This window comes from Fukomys damarensis, unplaced genomic scaffold, assembly GCF_012274545.1.
Source record: "Fukomys damarensis isolate Sample0158 unplaced genomic scaffold, DMR_v1.0_HiC HiC_scaffold_2, whole genome shotgun sequence".
Taxonomy (NCBI): domain Eukaryota; kingdom Metazoa; phylum Chordata; class Mammalia; order Rodentia; family Bathyergidae; genus Fukomys; species Fukomys damarensis.
In genome coordinates, this window is record NW_022900914.1 from 21,720,083 (window position 1) to 21,739,366 (window position 19,284).

The 19,284-nt window shown below is 40.3% G+C and overlaps 2 protein-coding genes across 5 annotated transcripts in view; one reads left to right on the top strand and one right to left on the bottom strand.

Moving 5' to 3' along the window:
• Eml4 (EMAP like 4) overlaps positions 1-15,345 on the top strand; it is a 157,980-nt gene extending 142,635 nt beyond the window's left edge. For both annotated transcript variants that reach the window (XM_010604928.3, XM_010604929.3), the window contains 4 exons: positions 8,742-8,829; positions 9,345-9,443; positions 11,492-11,622; positions 12,585-15,345. In XM_010604928.3, the coding sequence (XP_010603230.1) occupies positions 8,742-8,829; positions 9,345-9,443; positions 11,492-11,622; positions 12,585-13,043 (777 nt within the window). In that variant the 3' untranslated portion in view covers positions 13,044-15,345. The remainder of the gene's footprint in view (positions 1-8,741; positions 8,830-9,344; positions 9,444-11,491; positions 11,623-12,584) is intronic.
• Positions 1-19,284, bottom strand: part of LOC104848775 (cytochrome c oxidase subunit 7A-related protein, mitochondrial) — an 84,401-nt gene that overhangs the window by 43,589 nt on the left and 21,528 nt on the right. The window contains exon 4 of one of the 3 annotated variants that reach the window (XM_010604931.3): positions 1,720-2,041. The exons of 1 other annotated variant lie outside the window; for it this stretch is intronic. In XM_010604931.3, the coding sequence (XP_010603233.1) occupies positions 2,029-2,041 (13 nt within the window). In that variant the 3' untranslated portion in view covers positions 1,720-2,028. Of the gene's footprint in view, positions 1-1,719; positions 2,042-16,558; positions 16,655-19,284 lie in introns of those variants that run through there. One more of the 3 variants, XM_033763781.1, reaches the window with a different exon arrangement.

Sequence of the window (19,284 nt, forward strand, 5' to 3'; positions counted from 1 at the left end):
ATATATAATGTAGGTCTCACTGAGTTGCCGAGGCTATGTTCAAATTTGTGATCCTATAGCCTCAGCCTCTCAGCGTGCAAGATCACAGCTATGCAAAACCATGCCCAGCCTATCAGTGTATCACCTTCATGTCTGTGATGTGGAATATCTACAATGTCAAATGAAATGTTTCACTGGAAGGAATTTGCAGACTAATTAAAAAGTTTATTATGCCCCAATTTTGTTATTTTTAAATTTCAACCTTTTAAAAAATGTCCATGTCTCCATAAACAGAGCATATAAAAAATGACTTAATAACCAGACATGGTAGCAGACGCCTGTAATCCCAGCACTCGGGAGGCTGAGGCAGGAGGATCGCTGTGAGTTTGAGACCAGCCTGGGCTACATAGTGAGTTCCAGGTCAGTCTCAACTACATAGTGAGACCCTGTCTCAGAAAAAAAAATACTTAATATATAAAATGTTAAGTTGGTAGCAGTGCAGTAAATACAGCCTAACCCTCATTTTACAGATGAAGAAATAGTAGTCACAGCCGGGCGTGGTGGCCCACGCCTGTAATACCAGTACTCGGGAGGCTGAGGCAGGAGGATCGCTATGAGTTCAAGACCAGCCTGGGCTACATAGTGAGTTCCAGGTCAGTCTCACTACATAGTGAGACCCTGTCTCAAGAGAAAGAGTCACATCTTTACCTAATCACAGACCCAAGGCTTGAACACAGGTGGTCCTGACTCTTAAGTAAAACAGATTGTACAGTGTATGATAGTCCTCAGATTTTTCAGTATGTGTATTATTATAATGTGCCATAAAGTACAGCTGATCCAGGGCTGGGGATTTAGCTCAGTGGTTCTGCCACCTGCCTTGCAAGTGCAAGCACCTGAGTTCAGTCCCCAGTACCAAAAAAAAAAGTATAGCTGATCCATATAAGAAACAGCAATGTGTGACAATGGATAGGCAGAATCACCTTGGAAATGTTGAGAAATAGCATATTGATCAGTTGCATGAGACGTGTCCTGCTCTAATTAGGCAGGTTTTATCTTTAATGAGTATTTAAAATTCCTATGTTGATATACCCTTGGAACTGTTGAAGTTTATAGTGCTGTTTGAGGCTATAATGAAAGGCTGAGCTACTCTGCTTTTCCAATTACAGTTTTATGCTTTACTTCCAGCGGTCACGTCTCTACTAAATTGGTCATATAGTCTCCTGTTAACTGCTTTTTATCTGTTGTCTGCTATTATATTCAACAGACAAGACTGGGTTCATGCCCCTTAACTTTGTTTGCAGCTTCAGAAAGTTACAACTTCTTAAATTTCTTTTTTGTTTGTTTTTTTCACACAGGGTCTCACTATGTAGTTGAGACTGCTCTGGAACTCACTATGTAGCCCAGGCTGGTCTCAAACTTACAGCAATCCTCCTGCCTCAGCCTCCGGAGTGCTGGGATTACAGGCGTGTGTCACCACGCCCAGCTCAACTTCTTTGATTTTTAATTTGTCTTAAAATTAGAGATTTTTATAATTCCTGCTTTATATACTCCTGGTCTTTCTTTACATGTGACAGTGATAACTTCTCTTATAATTTCACGTATATCTGGGCATGGTGATGAACACCTGTAAATCCCAGCACTCAGGAAGCTGAAGCAGGAGGGGACACTGAGGCAGGATGAGCGCTGCAAGTTCAAGGCTAGCCTGACTCAGTCAGTCACTATCTCAAAAAAAGAAAAAAATGGAATTGTAATTACCAGTGCTTTCTATTTTATTTCCAATAATTCTGTTATTAGTCAACATTTAAGTGATCATTGGCACTGAGGGAGCACATTGGGCTTAGAACTTTAGCAAGTGTCCCTATAATAAATTGTAACCACTTATAATTATTTGGAATCTGTTCCTCTTCACAGTGTCACTTTATGTGAAATGTCAGTTGAGCAGATGGCTGGTACCCACGGCTGTGCAGCAGCACTTTTCTGTGGAGAACAGCTAGCTGGGGCACGATTCCCTTGTGTGTGACGATGGCGTTGTGAGCTAGAGCCTTGCTCTCAGCCCTGTAAGCTAAGAAACAAGACAAGATCCATTTTAGAGAGGTGGACTTATATCCACTGCATTCTCCAAAACTAGCTTATAAAAACAAGCCTCAGCAAACCAACTTATAATCAGAATGCTAACGTATTCATTTAAAGTAAGATCTATAAATGCTAACAGGACAGGACGTGAACACCCCCTTATCAGTACATTCCTTCTCTCTAGAAGGGGAAGTACCTGGGATACCATCGTGTAATCCGAACATAAGCAGAGCTGGGAATTTAGCTCAGTGGTTCCTCCGCCCGCCTGGCAAGCACGAGGACCCAAGTTCAATCCCCAGTACCAAAAAAAAAAGCAAATCTAATACCTGCATCCACAGTAGAGCGACAGCTGCCACTGGAACTTGTTTTGGTTGGGGTCTTCCTACTCTGGACACAGCACTGTCCACATTTTTCTCTGTGACTCTTGCTGAGCACCTCCTGTCAGCACCACCTGAATAACATTTTCTTTGGATAGATTCATATTGCAGTCCTTGTATACTCAGGCTTACCAGCTTTGGAGCCATTATGGTCTTTACTTCTTTGCCTCTTTCTCCTTTAGTTTTTATTAATTCTGAAGCTTGGCTCTCAGAAAGTTTCCTGGCTAACTTCCACTTGCCAGGGTCCCCAACCCTTGGGCCACAGATCAGTACCTACCCATGCATGGTCTGTTAGGACCTGGGCTACCCAGCAGGAAGTGAACAGCGTTCCATGCAGCAAACCTTCCTCTGTAGTATTTACAGCCACTCTTCATTGTTTCTCCCCACAACTCACATTACCACCAAACCTCACCCTGCTGTGAACTACACATGCAAGGGACCATCCTTCCCCAGCCCACCCTACCCACTCTCTGTGGAATATTCTCTTCCCTGCCGAAGAGGGTAGGAACCACCGCACTGTAGTTTCCAGAAACAATTTTGTGTCTTATTCATCAAAATTTATTTCCACTTTTTACTTACCATAAATATCTTTCATAGTTTTCCTGGAGTTTATCTGCTTAAAACTTTAGTCTTTCAATAACTTTGTTTGGGCTAGGCGTATACCTCAGTGCTAGAGTGCTTGCCTAGCATTCATCAGGCCCTGAGTTTGATTTCAGCAGTGAAGGGAGGGGGGACACCTCCATCAACTGTGTTTTTGGAAATTTATCATTTATTACTTCTTCCAGGTGTTCTTGGATCCTGTAATGTCTGCTCCCAAAGGGACTATAATAATTATAATTTAGAATCAAAATTTTAGCACATAAAGTGAGGGGCTCATTATCTGGTCAACTTCTAGATAGTTCATTTAATGAGTAAGAAAAATGAAATGACTATACCAAAAGTTTGCTTACCACAGCCTTTGCTTTTTAATACTGTGATGAAGCCACCATCAAACCAGATACCTCACTGTATAAATAAATTAATGAGCTAGTCTCCAAAGGTGATGAGAGCTGGGGTAGAACTTGGAAATGTCCTTGATCAAACCTCAGAGCCCTAAAAAAACTTGGCATAGAAGGTCCTGGCCAAGAGTGCTTTGGGCTCAATCTTTTTTCACACTTTGTCACTTCCCTTTTCATCCTTTTCATTTACTTTTAATGCTGCATGGTCTTTGTCATTTCAGAAACAAAGCAAAAATGGGTACAGCACAGACTGAGAGCATTCTAACTCTTAAAGGAGTTTCTTTCTTTGAAGTAGTACAGAAGGAGCGTAAGATCTTCATTTGCCTTTTCTTCTGCAAATAGCCAGTCTACTGACGAGAAGACTTTGTTCTCTAGTGCCTGCCTGTCACTGGAAGATGGCCATAAGGCACTGCTTGTAAAACAGCAACATGACAATTACAGATTCCACTGAAAGGCACGACTCTCATTAGTGTGAAAGCAGTGAGAGGTGACAGCACTGCATACTGACAGAGCATTTACTTCTTCTAGAGTAGTAGTTCTGACACTTATGCCAGCCTCAGTCAAGCATATTTTCTGCTGAAGCTGCTTTAGTGCTTGCTTAGTGCTGAAGGAAGGATACCTCTTCACAAACTGACTCTTCATCTTTCTTACACATCACTGATCCTGGCTCATCTCTGAAGAAAACAACCAACTTCTGAGGCAGGCTGGCTGTGGGATGGAGGAGGAGAGCCAGGCCGTCATCCCCTTGTCCTTCTGATCTGTGCCGCCTTTCTTGTGGCATCAACTTGCTGCCCTGGGGCTGTCCACAGCCCCTCCCAACACTCGCCAAAGCCCTCCTGACCTGGCCTCTCTGGGAACTTCAACCTTTTTCCTTTCTCCTGCTTCCCATGAGAAATCCCACCTTTTAGTGTCTGGATATTAGAAAATGTGGCTTTATAAACTTTATATACTTCATAAGTTCTTGATTACATCAGATAATTCACTGGGGAAGTGGTATGATTTTGTAATTGCTGCTATAGAAAAGTTTGGGGGTTTTGTTGGTTTGTTTGACAAGGTCTTGCTATACAGTTGAAGACAGCCTTGAACTTTTAGAGCCCAGATTGGCCTTAAATTCAGGATACCATACCTCACTTTGAGTGCTGAGATTACAGGCATGAGCCACCATGCCCAGCTAGAAAAATTTATGAGGGCAGCTTCGGACTCAAAAGATATTTTTAACTTGCTTTGTACAAAGCCCTGGAATTAGAGAGCTAGGCTGAGCTAATATAGATCTATTTTATTTGCTTGGCGTACTGGGTTTCTCAGGTAAGATTTAATGACAGAGGGTTTTGTGACTAGAAAGAATTTGGAGCCTACTGGTCAGTTACCTCAGAGATCTCTTCTGTTGCCAGTTTAGGAAGTTTTACAGTTTTGTTCCTGTCATTTCAGTGCCGTATTTCTTTACCTTAGCTTTCCTGTATTATTGTATTTTGAAAAATGTATGAAAAGGTCTTTGCTTACTTATAAACATCTTCTCTATAAATGAAACTTTATATTACTTTTCATCATTATTACAGATGAGTAAAAATAAGCTTAAATGCTTTGCTTTTTTGTTTTGTTTGGGTTTGGTTTTTTGGTCTCACTATGTACTTGAGACTGACCTGGAACTCACTATGTAGTCCAGGCTGGTCTTGAACTCATAGTGATCCTCCTGCCTCAGCTTCCCGAGTGCTGGGATTACAGGTGTGTGCCACCACGCCCGGCTTAAATGCTTTTTTATTTTCTCCCCAGTATTACCTGACCCGGATTTGAACCCTAGCATTTCTTTGTTATGTGACTCCAAAAAAGTTACGTTAACTTCCTTATGCCTTCTGTCCTTCCTCACCTACCAAGTAAGCATCTTCACCAAGGTTGCTGTGAGATTTCAGTGTGATAATGTACTCAGTAAAATTAGGTGGTATTATTGCAGCAGCTCCCCCCACTTAATTTTTCAGAGCTATTCTCAACTAGATGATTCTGAGTTGTAAAGAAGTTTTTCAGAATTTAACATTAACCTGTTAATGTTCAAAAAGTTTTGTAATTGTAGACAGCTGGGTATTTTCCTTGAAATGTTTGTGTTGTGATTGACCTAAAGTCTTTATTCTATGGGCAATGTACCTTAGTGCTATGAAATGGTTTTCTGTTTGACTCATTCCTGTGTAACTTCTACTAATGCTGCCCTAGAGAGAAAGTTTTTGAAGTTGCAGTGATACACTAAGAACCATTATAAAGTAGGCAAGAAGTGCTGTTAAAAGCTTGGTTTCGTTTTGTCGCCCCATTTTGGTAATTGGATAAACATCAAAATGAAAAATAAAGATCTTATAATTGTCTACTTAGAAATCTCCAAGAAAATAAATGATGAAACTAGTCAGAATTTCTGCAAGGTAGTAGAATGTGATACCGTTGTGGCAGGAATTATATGCAGTTACCTGGTGATGAACAAATTAGGGTTTTGGTCTCATTTAAAACAGGTCATAGGGCTGGGGATGTAGCTCAGTGGTAGAGTGCTTCACTAACATACATGAGGTCCTGGGTTTGACCCCAGTGTTGCATTTAAGGAAAAAAAGGTCATCGGGAACTCAGGATCCTTCTGTCTGCATCATCTCCCTACTACAGTGGCCCCTTGACTTATGAGTTCAATTTGTTCTCAAGGGCTGGTTGTAACTCAGGTTGGTCAGTTGAAGGCGCTCAGGCTTCATAGTCTCTCCTGGGTATAGGCAGATCTCAGTTTAGACATTGGCCCAGGATTTCTCAGTTAACTCCACAAAGAAAAGCATGTTGTAATGTTTCTTCCAGAACTCTTCAAGGGTTAAATCTGTTATCTAAGACCATCTGGAAGCACAAGTGACCAGCATTCAGGTTGTAACTCAAGGGTCTACTATATGTTGTCACCCTCAACATCATAAAATGTTGCCAGAATTCCAGCCATCACATCACAGTTCCAAGCATAAAGAGCAAAAACAAAAAGTCACTCCTCAAACTAAGTCAGTTCTCTTGAAGTTTATCTGGAAGCTCTACTCAATGACTTCTATCATTCATAGCTGCAGAGAAAGTTGGGAAATGGGAAAACATTTCAGCTGTATAACCAACTAAAGAAGATCGTCTGTTAATAAGCAACTATCATTCATAGATGGAGCCCATTCAGATACCAACAAGAACTGTAGATGCTTTGCAAATCTAGCAGCAAAAGTATAGGAAGATATATGAAATATTGCTAATACAAACTTGTGAACCAAAAAGATAAACATATTTCTAGATGAAAATATGTGATAAAGGTATCTGTTCTCTGGAAACTATTATCTAATTTTGATGCAATCTTAAAATGTTCAACATGATGTTTATGGGCTTGATAAAAATAGATCTAAAGTTCATCTAAAACTTTCCACCTGCTAATACACCAGAAAGTCCACAAGCAGACCTGTTTTTCTGGAAATGTATTAAGTAATAATCAAATTAGAGAAAGAATGGACTGTTCTTTATCTGCATTACTTCGTATAATAATTACCCGCCACAACTTTCTGTTTATAAGATTTAATATGCTTATAATCCCAGCCCTTGGGAGGCTGTGGCAGGAGGATTGCAAGTTCGAGCTCAGCCTGGGCAATTTAGCAAGACCCTATCTTTAAAAAATTTAAAAAGAAAAGTCAGACATCGTGATGCAAGCCTGTAATCCTAGCACTTAGGAGGCTGAGGCAGCAGGATCACCATGAGTTCAAGGCCAGCATAAGCTACATATCCTGTCTTAATTAAAAAAAAAAAAAAAAATTTAAAAAGGGCTGAGGACCAATATCTGTGAAAAATTAACCACCGTTTTCCATTACAAGGTTACAACTTCCCCAAGGTAGGTCTTTTCCAAACTTGAGGGATTTTCCTGCTCAGGACCTATTTTTGAGAGATAACGTGACATTGATTTACCTTCTAAGCACATTCTTGATGTGAGCTACAGGAACTCTATGTGGAATCAAAGTGCTTTTGATGCCCTTCTAATTAACGCTACTAAAGGAATTTCACAAGGCTGTGGGTAATATTTTAAGTACTTCTGCTTCAGGATGACTGCTTCTTGGAGGAGTGTGCTTTGCCATCATCGATCCAGTTAATTCCCCTATTCATGTAGCAGGTTTTTTATTTTAGCAATATGGCTTCCTTGGACCCGAGAGCTGCCAGCAGACTTGTATGTGCTATATAAAACACTGCGTGAACCCCATTCTCCTACCTTCATAAAAGTTGATTTCTTCTTGCATTGGCAGATCTTTTTGTAAGCCTGGCAAATGATTCCCAACATCTTTCCTATTATACAACCTAATCTAATGATTTCAAAAAACTTCACAATTCTCAAGTTCACATAATTTAAATATATTTAAACATAGGAACATGTAATTTGTCATGCACTACTGTCATGGAGATCGTAGGTCCAGAAAGATCTCAGGGCATACTATTAAGACTTAAGGGTGTTGGAATAATTAGAAACTGTACCTAAGGTACAATGAATTCATTAACATGAAAAAATACAATGTGAGCAGGAAATATATAATTCAGAAAGTACAAATTAAACTGTAGCAAATAAGAGTAATTTGAGTCTGTTACCTTTGATAACCCATAAAATCTGGATAATTTACCTGATAAAGCCAACAAAATTCAGCAGTTTTTGTAGTTCCCACATGATGGTAAAACCTAAGCAGCAAAAGATCAGTTTTCTTCTTTAAGGAAAGTGTTGAGGAATGTGATGATTGTATCGGGTAAGGAGAAAGGAGTATAGTGTTGGGTGACTTCCCCTGTGGAACGTTCTTTGAAAAAAGGAGTTTTTAGGAAACCCCGATTCTGACTGCACCCCAGAAAACTGTGTAACTTGTAACCAACACTTCAGAGTCTCTAGCGAAGACACCAGTGACTTGAATACAGCCTGAGAATCTGATATTTGTTGTGCTATCCTCTAAGAGACTCTCTCTTGGCATTCTCTCATGGAGCTAGTAAGCACTGGTTTCTGCTATCAAGGTAGAGGGGCCAGCCAGATTCTCCCAGGTTCCAGGTGCTTCCCGTTGCCATTGAGATGCCAGTGAGAGCTCCTTACTTCCAGTCCAGCTTTCTGTACCCCTGGCATCTTCACATACCTGCATCTTTGGCTTCCAACAAGACAGAGTGAAGAAATGCTAAGGGCCTGTTGGAGATCTTATTCGTAAGGAGTGTCCCCCACTGTCCTTTAAGACTTTAGGAATGGGTACTCAGAAAGCAGTATTGGCTGTTAAACTAGTTATCATTCACAAGTCTAAAAGCTCTGTGACGGTCCATTTTTCCATAGGGACATTCCAGCTACATCACACACCTTGACTGGTCCCCAGATAACAAGCATATAATGTCTAACTCGGGAGACTATGAGATACTGTACTGTAAGTATGAACGATCCTATGTGGGCTCAGATGTGTCTGCCAGTGACACTAATGATCAGGCTATGTGGAATTTGAATTGTGCGGAGGGTAAATGCTGGCTTTAAGGCATATGTTACTCAGGGTTCAGTGATGAGACTCAAATGTGGTCCATTCTCCCAAGAAAGTAATGAATTTATTTTAATGGCGTAGAACTGAAGACACATGTAGTAAGAAATTACTCAGTGAGGTTGATGCTGCTCTGAATGGTTTTTCATTTAACAACTTTTCCTGGAATCAGGGAAGAGTAAAATGAATAGGCACTTATTTTTTAGAGAAAACTTCTATGGGAAACAATTTATATAGTTCTATGGAACCCTGTTAAAGTAAACACTTTGTTTTCCTTTTCAAGTGTGTCTTAATGTTTTCAGTGTATGGATTATAATTACAAGTAAGCGTGGCTAGTTTGAATCAAGATGCACTTTCAAATACATTTGTACACCAGCACATGATTATACCTCCTGTTTCTAAATTTAAAGGGGACATTGAAAAGAGCTGCAAACTAATCAGGAATCGATCGGAATGTAAGGACACTGATTGGACGACATACACCTGTGTACTAGGCTTTCACGTCTTTGGTAAGAATGTAACATCTCATGAGAAGAAACAGTTTGTAAGGTTTTCATATGTCTACGTGCTTAAATATATAAATGAAAAATATTTAATGTTAATCCCCATTAGTCAAATTCAAAAAAATTAAATGTATTGAAATTTAACCAATATGGGATTTACTCTCTGCAGAACCCAACACTTCTGGTCACCAATAAATATGAAAGAAAACTGAAAGGAATTTACATAGTAGGGCAGATTGCATTCTTATTTTTTTCCTGAAAGTGAAAATTGACCCTTCCAAATTGGTAAAGCCATTTTTTAAAAAAAGCAACAGATTTATTGAGATTTCATTGAAATACTGTATAACTTAAAATTTATTGTACAATTCAGTGGTTTTTGTATATTTAAACTTGTGAGATTATCATTATGGTCTAATTTTAGAACATTTTCATCACTGAAATGAAATCCTGTATCTGGGAGATGTACATTTACCATGTCCCTTCTGCCTAGCCACAGAAACACTCCATTGATTTTCCTATTCTGAATAATTCATATAAATGAAAGCATACAATATGTGATCATTTAGACAAGCTTTTCTTTAGTATAAGTTTTGGTGAGCACATATCAGTACTTGATCTTTGGCTGAATGGTGTCGTTTGTATAGATACATACTGCATTTTGTTGATCCATTCATTGATTTGTTAATCTAATCACTTAGGATGTTTCCACTTTCCATTTATTATAAATCCTGCTGTGAACAATCATGTTTTTTTGTGAATGTGTTTTCATTTCTTTTGAATATACCCTGAAGAGTACAATTGCTGGTTTAAAAATGGTAATTATGTTTATCTGTTGAGGAACTGGCAGACTGTTTCATTTCTAGCAGTGGTATATGAGGGTTCCAATTTCTCCATGTCCTTATCAATGTGTGTAACTCTTTTTGTGTGTGGATGCAGTGTCCCAGTGCTATTTATCAGGCTCTAAGGGCATTTTTAGTAGACAACATTTAAAGATAAAATTTGGAGATTATTCCTAGTGTTTTGACATTATAGAAATCTGTCCTCTGTGACAGTTTTTTAAGCCTTCCCCATCTTTAGATATCTTCCTGAAAGGCTCTGAAGATAAATGAAAAAATTAAAATAACAAACCCTTTTGTAAAGAATTAAAAATAGATATTACTCAATAATTAAAATGCCAGTGCCCAAAGCAAATACCCAAAACTCTTGTTCCTTCACGAGCACACCCCAATCTTCTGATCATAGATCCGAGCATGTTTTTATGCAGTGTGTGTTAAAAAACTAGGCCAGCATACTTCATTTATCTAAATACAGGTGTTACCAGGATGGAGAGTAGGCTAGGAAGAAACAAATCGAAATCCTGACTTGTTTATATATAATTTTCATTATTCTGGATGAGACTCAAGTAATAACCAGTGATTGGTAACTTCCCTGCTTATTTTAAGGAGGCAGTAGGAAATGCAAATTTTAAAGGCGTTTTGCCTTATTTTTAACAAATTTCCAAAAACATACTTGTTGTCTAGAGTATCACTCAGCCACAGGAAACCCAGAAGTTCCATAGTTTTAATCTAGCCCAATAAGTTTATGCTAATTATTTTGAGTAATCAGCAGTACCTGCCTCATAAGGATTCACAGTGTTTATATTTGGTATGTCTTACCTTTGATGTAAATGTTTCCAGGAAAATTCTGTGGGATGCCGTGCAGGGCCAGTGGGTGGCCTGTTCACTGCCATAAGAAAGAAGGTCTCTGGGGTTTTCTTGGAGGTCTCTGGGGTTTTCTTGGAGGGACCTGCCTGAAAAGGAACCTAAAAAACCGCTGCTGTAGCTCAGATTTTGCACACTGCTATACAAGTAACTGAAAACCTTTCCTCTAGTGAGGAAACTAAAAAAGAGCTTATTATTGAGGTGAGATGAGCTGCAGTTAATTTATTAGCACCACCTACTGGTTACTACTGAGTACTCTTGAGTCTAAATTTTCCATCTGGAGACTAACATACATAGCATCACAGTTAAACTTTTTAGGCTAACTTTTTTACACCCTACATTTCTGTATCAAAGGTGTCTGGCCAGAAGGATCTGATGGGACAGACATCAATGCACTGGTACGGTCCCACAACAGAAAGGTGATTGCTGTTGCCGATGACTTCTGTAAAGTCCATCTGTTTCAGTATCCCTGCTCCAAAGCAAAGGTAAAGTGTTGGTAGGTCCTTTTGTTGGGAGGATAATTTTGTGTCACTGGAAAGAAAATACCTGCAAAATTAGTAGTTCCTCCCCATGACACCACACTGCCCAGGGGGACAACAGGGTCATCTGCTCGCATCCCACAGACACTGCTTCTCTTCTCCTTCCTCATTAAGCAAAGGATAGGACAGCTGGAGAGTTGACAACTGGTGTTTTATTCCTTAATCCTATTTCCTAAGTCACTTTATAATCCTGCCAACCTAGGAAATGCTCCTCTCGCCATCTTAAAGAGTAGCTTTGGAAAAAAAAAGAGTAACTTAGGCCATGGTGAGTATATTATTGCTGCACATCTGAGAAAGGCAGACATCATATGTTTTTCTGTTTTTGTTTTTAACATATAGAGTGAAAGTACAGAGGTCCAGTTATCTCCAACCCACCACCACCACCTGCCTGCCTAGGGACTGAACCTAGGACCTTCACACTGAGCCACATCCTGGTGGTTTTTTTTTTTTTTTTTTTTTTTTTTTTTTTTTTTTTTTTTTTTTTTTTTTTTTTTTTTTTTTTTTTTTTTTTTTTTTTTTTTTTTTTTTTTTTTTTTTTTTTTTTTTTTTTGGTTTTGGTGGAGGGTGGGTTCCAGGTGTCAAACTCAGGACCTTGTGCTTGTGTGGCAGGCACAGCACCACTGAGCTAAATACCCTGCTTTTAATTTTTCAGACAGTCTCAAACTTGTGATCTCAAAATGCTAGGATTACAGACAACATACACCACTACACCTAGCTGTTGTCTCCTTTTATATAATAAAGAGGTATTAAGAGAAAATTGCTAATCTTATCCTTAGATTTGACAACTTGGGTCTCCAATTTACCTGTGTGACAAGCTGAGTTACCTGCCTTACCTATTAATCTCCATTGCTGTAAGCAGGCATGTAAGCAATGGGTTTAATTTTGTCTGCCTCATTTCTTTCTTACAGGCTCCCAGTCACAAGTACAGTGCCCACAGCAGCCATGTCACCAATGTCAGTTTTACTCATAATGATAGTCACCTGATTTCAACTGGTGGAAAAGACATGAGCATCATACAGTGGAAACTTGTGGAAAAGTTATCTTTGCCTCAGAATGAGATTTTAGCAGATACTACTTTAACAAAAGCCCCCACTTCTTCCATCGAAGGTGTCATCCAGTCTGACACCTGTATACCACCCCCTTTCCAGCCCTTAAGTGACACAGCTGAAGAAGACAGCAGAATAAGCAATTCTCCCACACTCCTGGAGAACAGCCTGGAGCAGACTGTGGCACCGAGTGAAGACCACAGCGAGGAGCAGAGTGAGGGTGGCAGCGAAGAGCTGGGGGAGCCCACCAACGAGGGGCTGGTCAGTGAGGTGGGCGAGGGGCAGAGGGAGGACCAGCGGGAAGCCTCCCCGCTGCCCTAAGTCCCTTGCTTCTGCACCGCTCCTCCTTAAGCAGCATGGGATTTTGTGGTCAAGTACAGATAATGGGACGAACAGTGATGGAGAATCACTATGGATAGAGATTTTGTTTTCCACATATCTCCTTCCTTCAGTACCCTCAGTCTTTCAGATACAGCCATCCTAAAGATTGTTTGGTGTATGTTGAAAATTAGCCAAACTTAATAGTAGAAGACTGAAATATTAATTCTGTCTCGGAAATCACTGTGTTTGTAAGAGGGATGATGTAAATACTGGAAACAAAAGCAGCAGTTGTATTGATTGAAATAAATACCCTTGGTATCTGAATGCCTTTTCTTCAGGAATAGCCAGAGACATCACACACACTGTTACTCATCTGCTGGCCCAGACACCACTCTCCCTGATGCAGGAAAAAGAACCTGGAGCAGGGATGTGCTCTTACTGCAATGTCTTCCCACCAAAGTCTAATGGAAATTTTTCAATTAAGAAAAACTTCAGTATTGCCCAGTGCAATGATGTTGCCTTCTTGAATAATAATGACTTGTTTTTTTACACTACCAGTAGATGTCCAGATGTGCTTGTTAGTCTACTATATAGGTGCTGCCTTTTCTAAGTTAAAACAAGGAAGTCCTTAATTTCTGGTGTGCAAATCTGTTTTATCCTAGAACCAAGAGAGCATTGGTTTGTTGAAGAGCTTTTAATGTATAGTAAACCATTGATACTCAGAAATGTTAGATTCCTCCAAGGAGTCCTTAACTGGCTTAAACATTTTCTAATGTTTGGCATTCAAGTGAATGGAAGAAACCGCATGCCTTTAAAACTAAGCTGTAATAATTACCTGGCTAATTTTAGCTTAGCCTTCATTATTTGTTCCCTCAACAGGAGAAATATAAACACAGTAAGTGTAAGTGATTGAATTGGTGCTTGAAATCCATTTGTTTAATTGTAATTTTCTTACAAGTTAATTATATTGAGGCATAGGATATTCAGCAAATTACAAATTCTTTTTTTAAACAGAAGGGTGAATAATAGTCACAGTAATTTTTTATAAACTATGTACTTCACAGATTTACTGTATGTGGTAATTGTTTCTGTTGAAGTTGGCAAGCCTTGCAAATCCAATGTAGCTGTCTTCTGTTTTGAGCAATGCGTGTATTTCGCTGCATTGGAAAGTTTTGGGGTTTTTTTGTTTGTTTGGTTGGTTTTTTGGGGGTTTTTTTTGTTTTTTTTTTTTGTTTTTTAGTTTTGTCAAACTTTTTCTTATGTATGTTTTTCCTACTTTAAGTTCTGACAAATATGTATTTCCTATATATTTGTTTATACTTTGATTACAAAATTTTTTTTATTTTTTAACTTGCAGTGTTTTGATACTCTTTTTGTCAGATCATGTTTAGCAGCTTTGGGTGAGTTCGTAAGTCTTAAGTATGCAAGAGTTTACGTGATTGTGCCATTCCAAAGTGCATCAGAACTGTCATTCCCTTCTAGTATCTTCTCAGGAGTAATGCATATCAGGTATTTCATCATCGTTTGGTATATGGAAACTCCAGTGAGCTCCCAAGGACACTTGCAACATTATATTCACACGTTGTATGGAAGGGTGTGGGTGTGTGTGAAGGGGCGAGTGGACACAGTTTGTGTGCATCTCTAGACAAGAAGACATGTGCCACATCGAAGATACTCAGTGTGGATCTCTGTGTGTATAGGTATATGTCTGTATATCTCTTTCCTTTTGTTTACAACTATTTTTTTTTTAAACCTCAAAGTAGTTCTCTTCAAAAGAAGAGATTCCAAGCAACCTGACTTTTCTCAGTATGTTCTGTATATAGTTGGCAGAGAGCACCAGTGAGGATCAGGCCTACAGCCACCTGTCAGCAATGAGGATGAAACCGTCGGGTCAGCACGTGCTGTCCCCTGCAAGCCAAATACTACAAGAACGAGCAATTCTAGGAGAAAGGGCCTCCTTTAGGTACCTGGAGGATGCAGCTCTCCATGATAAGCAGGGGTCTGAGGACATCAGCCACCTTTGGGGTTGCCATGTACGTGAGATTTATAATCGTAATACTCTTGGGTGGCAGTTTCCAAAGACACTACTAATACGCAGAAAGCGTTCCAGCTATCTAATGCTGGCAACTACTGTTCAATGGTCAGTCAAATCTGTGATAATGGTTGGAAGTGGGTGGGATTATGGAATTGTAGATGTTTTTAGAAAAACTTGTGAATGAAAATGAATCCAACTGTTTCATGTGAAGATGTTGAGCCATTTCTATCATGCATTCCTGTGTCATGGCAGAAAATTTTGAAGATTAAAAAATAAAATAATCAAAATATTTTCTTTGCCTCTCTTAACTCTTAATTTATACTTCTGGCTTCCTTAATTATCCACTTAGCAGAAGACACAGCAGTTCAGAAGGAAACATCAGTTGAGTGCTGCTGCAGGTAAGGCCATTCTCGTAGTAACAAATTCCATCTCGTAACATTACAGGAAATTACTTCTGATTTATGCTCCCACTTGGTAGGGGAATAGCATAGCTTAGTTTATGTCACACCCACACGTCCGCTAATGTTTAATATTGGATTATCCTGGTGATCCTGGTTACCTGCTGCCTCCTAGTGTTGGCTTTTCTAAGTACCTGAACTTGAGGCCCCTTAACCCTTTCCTCTGCTTAGTAGCACAGATCCTCCGAACAATAACCATAAAAATGGCTGCTGCAGATTTTCTATGAATTAATATGTTGAGAATATTCCAAACATTCTGTAGTTTTACAGTCATGAAAATGATGGGATTTTCATGATGGCATTGCTCAACTTTAATGACAGTATGTCCAGCCACTCATACATACTGGCCCAGGTGAGGCCGTCCCAGGGTTGGAATTCCTCTTTCACTGATTCAGAGACAGGATGGCTGATGGACCCAGAACAAACCACTGACTAAACAATGTGCTTTTTCTTAAAAACTAAGGAAATTTAGTAAACTAATCTGTAGGGTTATATGACAAATTAGTTTTTGAACACATCAAGATGTTTTAATAGAACTTCTAGAATGTTTTAATAGAACTTGTAGAAGGAACTAGGTCCTCAGTTTATTTCACTTCACTTCCGCCTTTTGAAATAAAGACAATACGTTTTAGGAGCAGAATAGCATGTGAATCCAATTTCTGTCATTGCAAGGAGCACCCACTGCAAGGCCAAGACTACCACAGCCCTAGCTCAGCAATGCTGTGGCAAGACACTGCCCGGTAGCTTTGTAAGTTCAAAGCTTGCACCGCTTCCACTAGCCTGCGAAAGATACTCTGAAATAGGAAGCAGCAGCCAGGTATGGTGGTGCATACCTGTAATCCTAGCTACTCAGGAGGCTGAGGCAGGAGCACTGAGTTCAAGACGAGCCTGGGCAGCTTATGAGACTGTCAAAAAATATATGCATCAGGAGAAAGAAAGTACAGGTAGAAATTAAAGTGAGAAAAACTTACAGGACCAACAAAAGTCTCAGCCCTTGTCCTGGAGTCAGGACCCCACTCCCCTCAGTGATGCTACACATCTGATGTCGCTGAAGTCAGTGCTCCCAGGTGCCCACATCTGATGTCTTCCAGGAACATGGAAAAGTGCAGGTGGTTTTCCTAAATTAAAAACAAGCATCACTTTGCAAAGGAGTCGCTCTGGGCTACAGTCATGAGATTCAGCTCAGGTTCCCAGGCACACCTTTTCCAAAGGGAACCTTGACTTCTACTCTCGGTAATAGGTCCCTGTAGCTTTAAAAGCTCTAATACCAAGAACAAACTTCCCAGCCAAGGAAGGGATCGGCAGGAAAAGCAGGCCATCCCAAATGAACCAGAGTTGCCCTGTCTCCTCTGGAAGTGCCCAACTGTCTCATTTCTGTACCCACTGTCCTTTCATGGGTAAGGTCCATAAAAATTATACCAATCCAGAGATTTGGTAGAAAAATTTGGTGCCACATCTGTGACTCAAAGGATGAAAACAAAAACGGGCTAAAATGAAACCTAGGTACTCACTCATTGGTTAAGATCTGGGACAGCCATACAGCTAGATGCGCCACTCAGCATCAGACAATGCCATGCGTAACGTACTTTAGGCTTCTCAAAGATCCTAAATTCTACTATTGCCACTTTATCGATGGGGAAACAAGGAACAGGGGAGCCAAGTAACTGTCCTAGATTCATAGCAAATGGCTGAGGCACAATGTGAAGACGAACAGAGAGATCAGGCTTTAGGAAGGACCTGCAGAGTGTCACAAAGTTGAAGGGGCCGCTCATGAACAGATCCTGTCTAGCCACTGTGGGGCAGAGAAGCCTCCAGGCTTAGTACATGTGACACCTGCTGCCTGCTCTTCCTGCCTTCTTTTACCAAAGGCCAGTGAAGGTGGCCTTAGTCCCAGGTGTTCAATTTAAATATTTGTGTGAAGATTATGCCCTCATTTTGAAGGCTCTGATGACTGCCACTTCACTAAGTTGAGTATGGCACCTCTGTCGTTAGCTGAGTGCTCTTTACACTTCACACCTGGTCCTCATCCATCCCACTCTTCCCATGACCAGCCTGGGGTCATTCCAGCCCCACGAACAGCCACAGGGCTTCAGGATTGATTCCCTTTCAGCAGTATAATCATGCAGTTCTGAAAGGCGGCTTTCCTCAAGAGCCATCCTCCAACCCAGATGAATATGGATGGCTACTGGTGCTGATGACTAAATTCCTCAGTGGGATTAAGCAAAATCTATTCAAAGGCCGATTTCAACTCCTGACAATGTGTACCTTCATAAGATCACAGTAAAGAAACAAAAAATGGTGCCATAAGAAGGGCCTTGGGAAGAAAAACAATTCTGTGATCAACATCCTCAGACCTGGTCATCCCATTTCATTCTTGACCTAATCACCAGAGTCGGGGCACATGAGAAAGGTCACTGGAGCCTCTGGAGCCCACCGTCTGCAAAGATGCACCCACGCATGTGGGCAGTGACGCCATGTAAGCCGCACTGGGCTGGGCTCATGTGCTCCCTGCTCAGAAGCTAGCATTCTCTCCCCTTGTCAAGAGTACAGCTCTGTTTCAATCAACATAACTAATTTGGATGTCCAAATAAAGCAGCTGCTCTTCTCTAGCCTGTTTCTCTACAAGAAAAGTGGATTGTGTGGCCTCCGCCTTGCAGTGTGGTAGCCAGTGTGCCTTCTGGGAAGCCTCCTGGACTGAGGACATACAAAGGCCCTGACTTGGCCAGGGGCTGCAGCTCATGGTAGAGGACACATTTAGCAAGCCCTGCATTCAACCCTCAACACCAAAAATCACAGACCTGCCCTGTGCAAGGAACTGTGCTAGGCTCAACAGGAATCCAAAGAAAAAGATGTAGCCCCTGACCTCAGAGGGCATATAATCTAAAAATTATAATAATTAAGGCTTGCATATTTGAGAATTGGTATATGACAAAGTCAGAAGCTATAATGTATAATTTGAAATGTGGAAAATAAATTATTCCTACTAAAGAACCTTGGATTGGTCATCTATTAAAACCTATCATTATTAAATTCTAGAACTGATATATCATTAAGGTATTTTTTTGTTTTTTTTTTACTTTTGTAGTACTTGGGATTGAACTCATGGTCTCAGGCATGCTAGGCAAGTGCTCTACCACTGACTTACAGCCCCACCCTTTTTATTTTTTGAGACAGGGTCTCTAAGTTGCCCAGGGTGGGCTCAAACTTGTCATCCTCCTGCCTCAGACTCAAAGTTACATTTTGATATTTTAAAAAATAGGGCCAGGGGCCAGGGATTTAGCTCAGTGGTTCCACCCACCTGCTATGCAAGTGCAAGGATCTGAGTTCGATCCCCAGTACTGGAAATAATAATAAAATAATGATGATAACAACTGACTGCACACCTATAATACCAGCATTCGAGAGGCTGAGGCAGGAGGATCACCATGCTTTCAAGGCCAGCCAGGGCTCCTTAGTGAGTACAAGGCCAGGCTGAAATAAAAATTAAGACCCCGTCTCAAAAAAACAAAACAATATGAGAAAAGGAAAAAACAAACAAAATCTTCGTAAATAGGGGTGGAAGAGAGGGCAGGGAAATGGGGAAAAAATAAGAACCAAGATACATCTTGTAAAGGTACAAATTCCCAATGATGAATCTCATCATACTGTATACCTAAAATGTACCAATAAACTTAATGAATTTAAAAAATACATTATTGGGCCAAGGATTTAGCTCAGCGGCACTATGCCTACCTCACAAGCGCAAGGT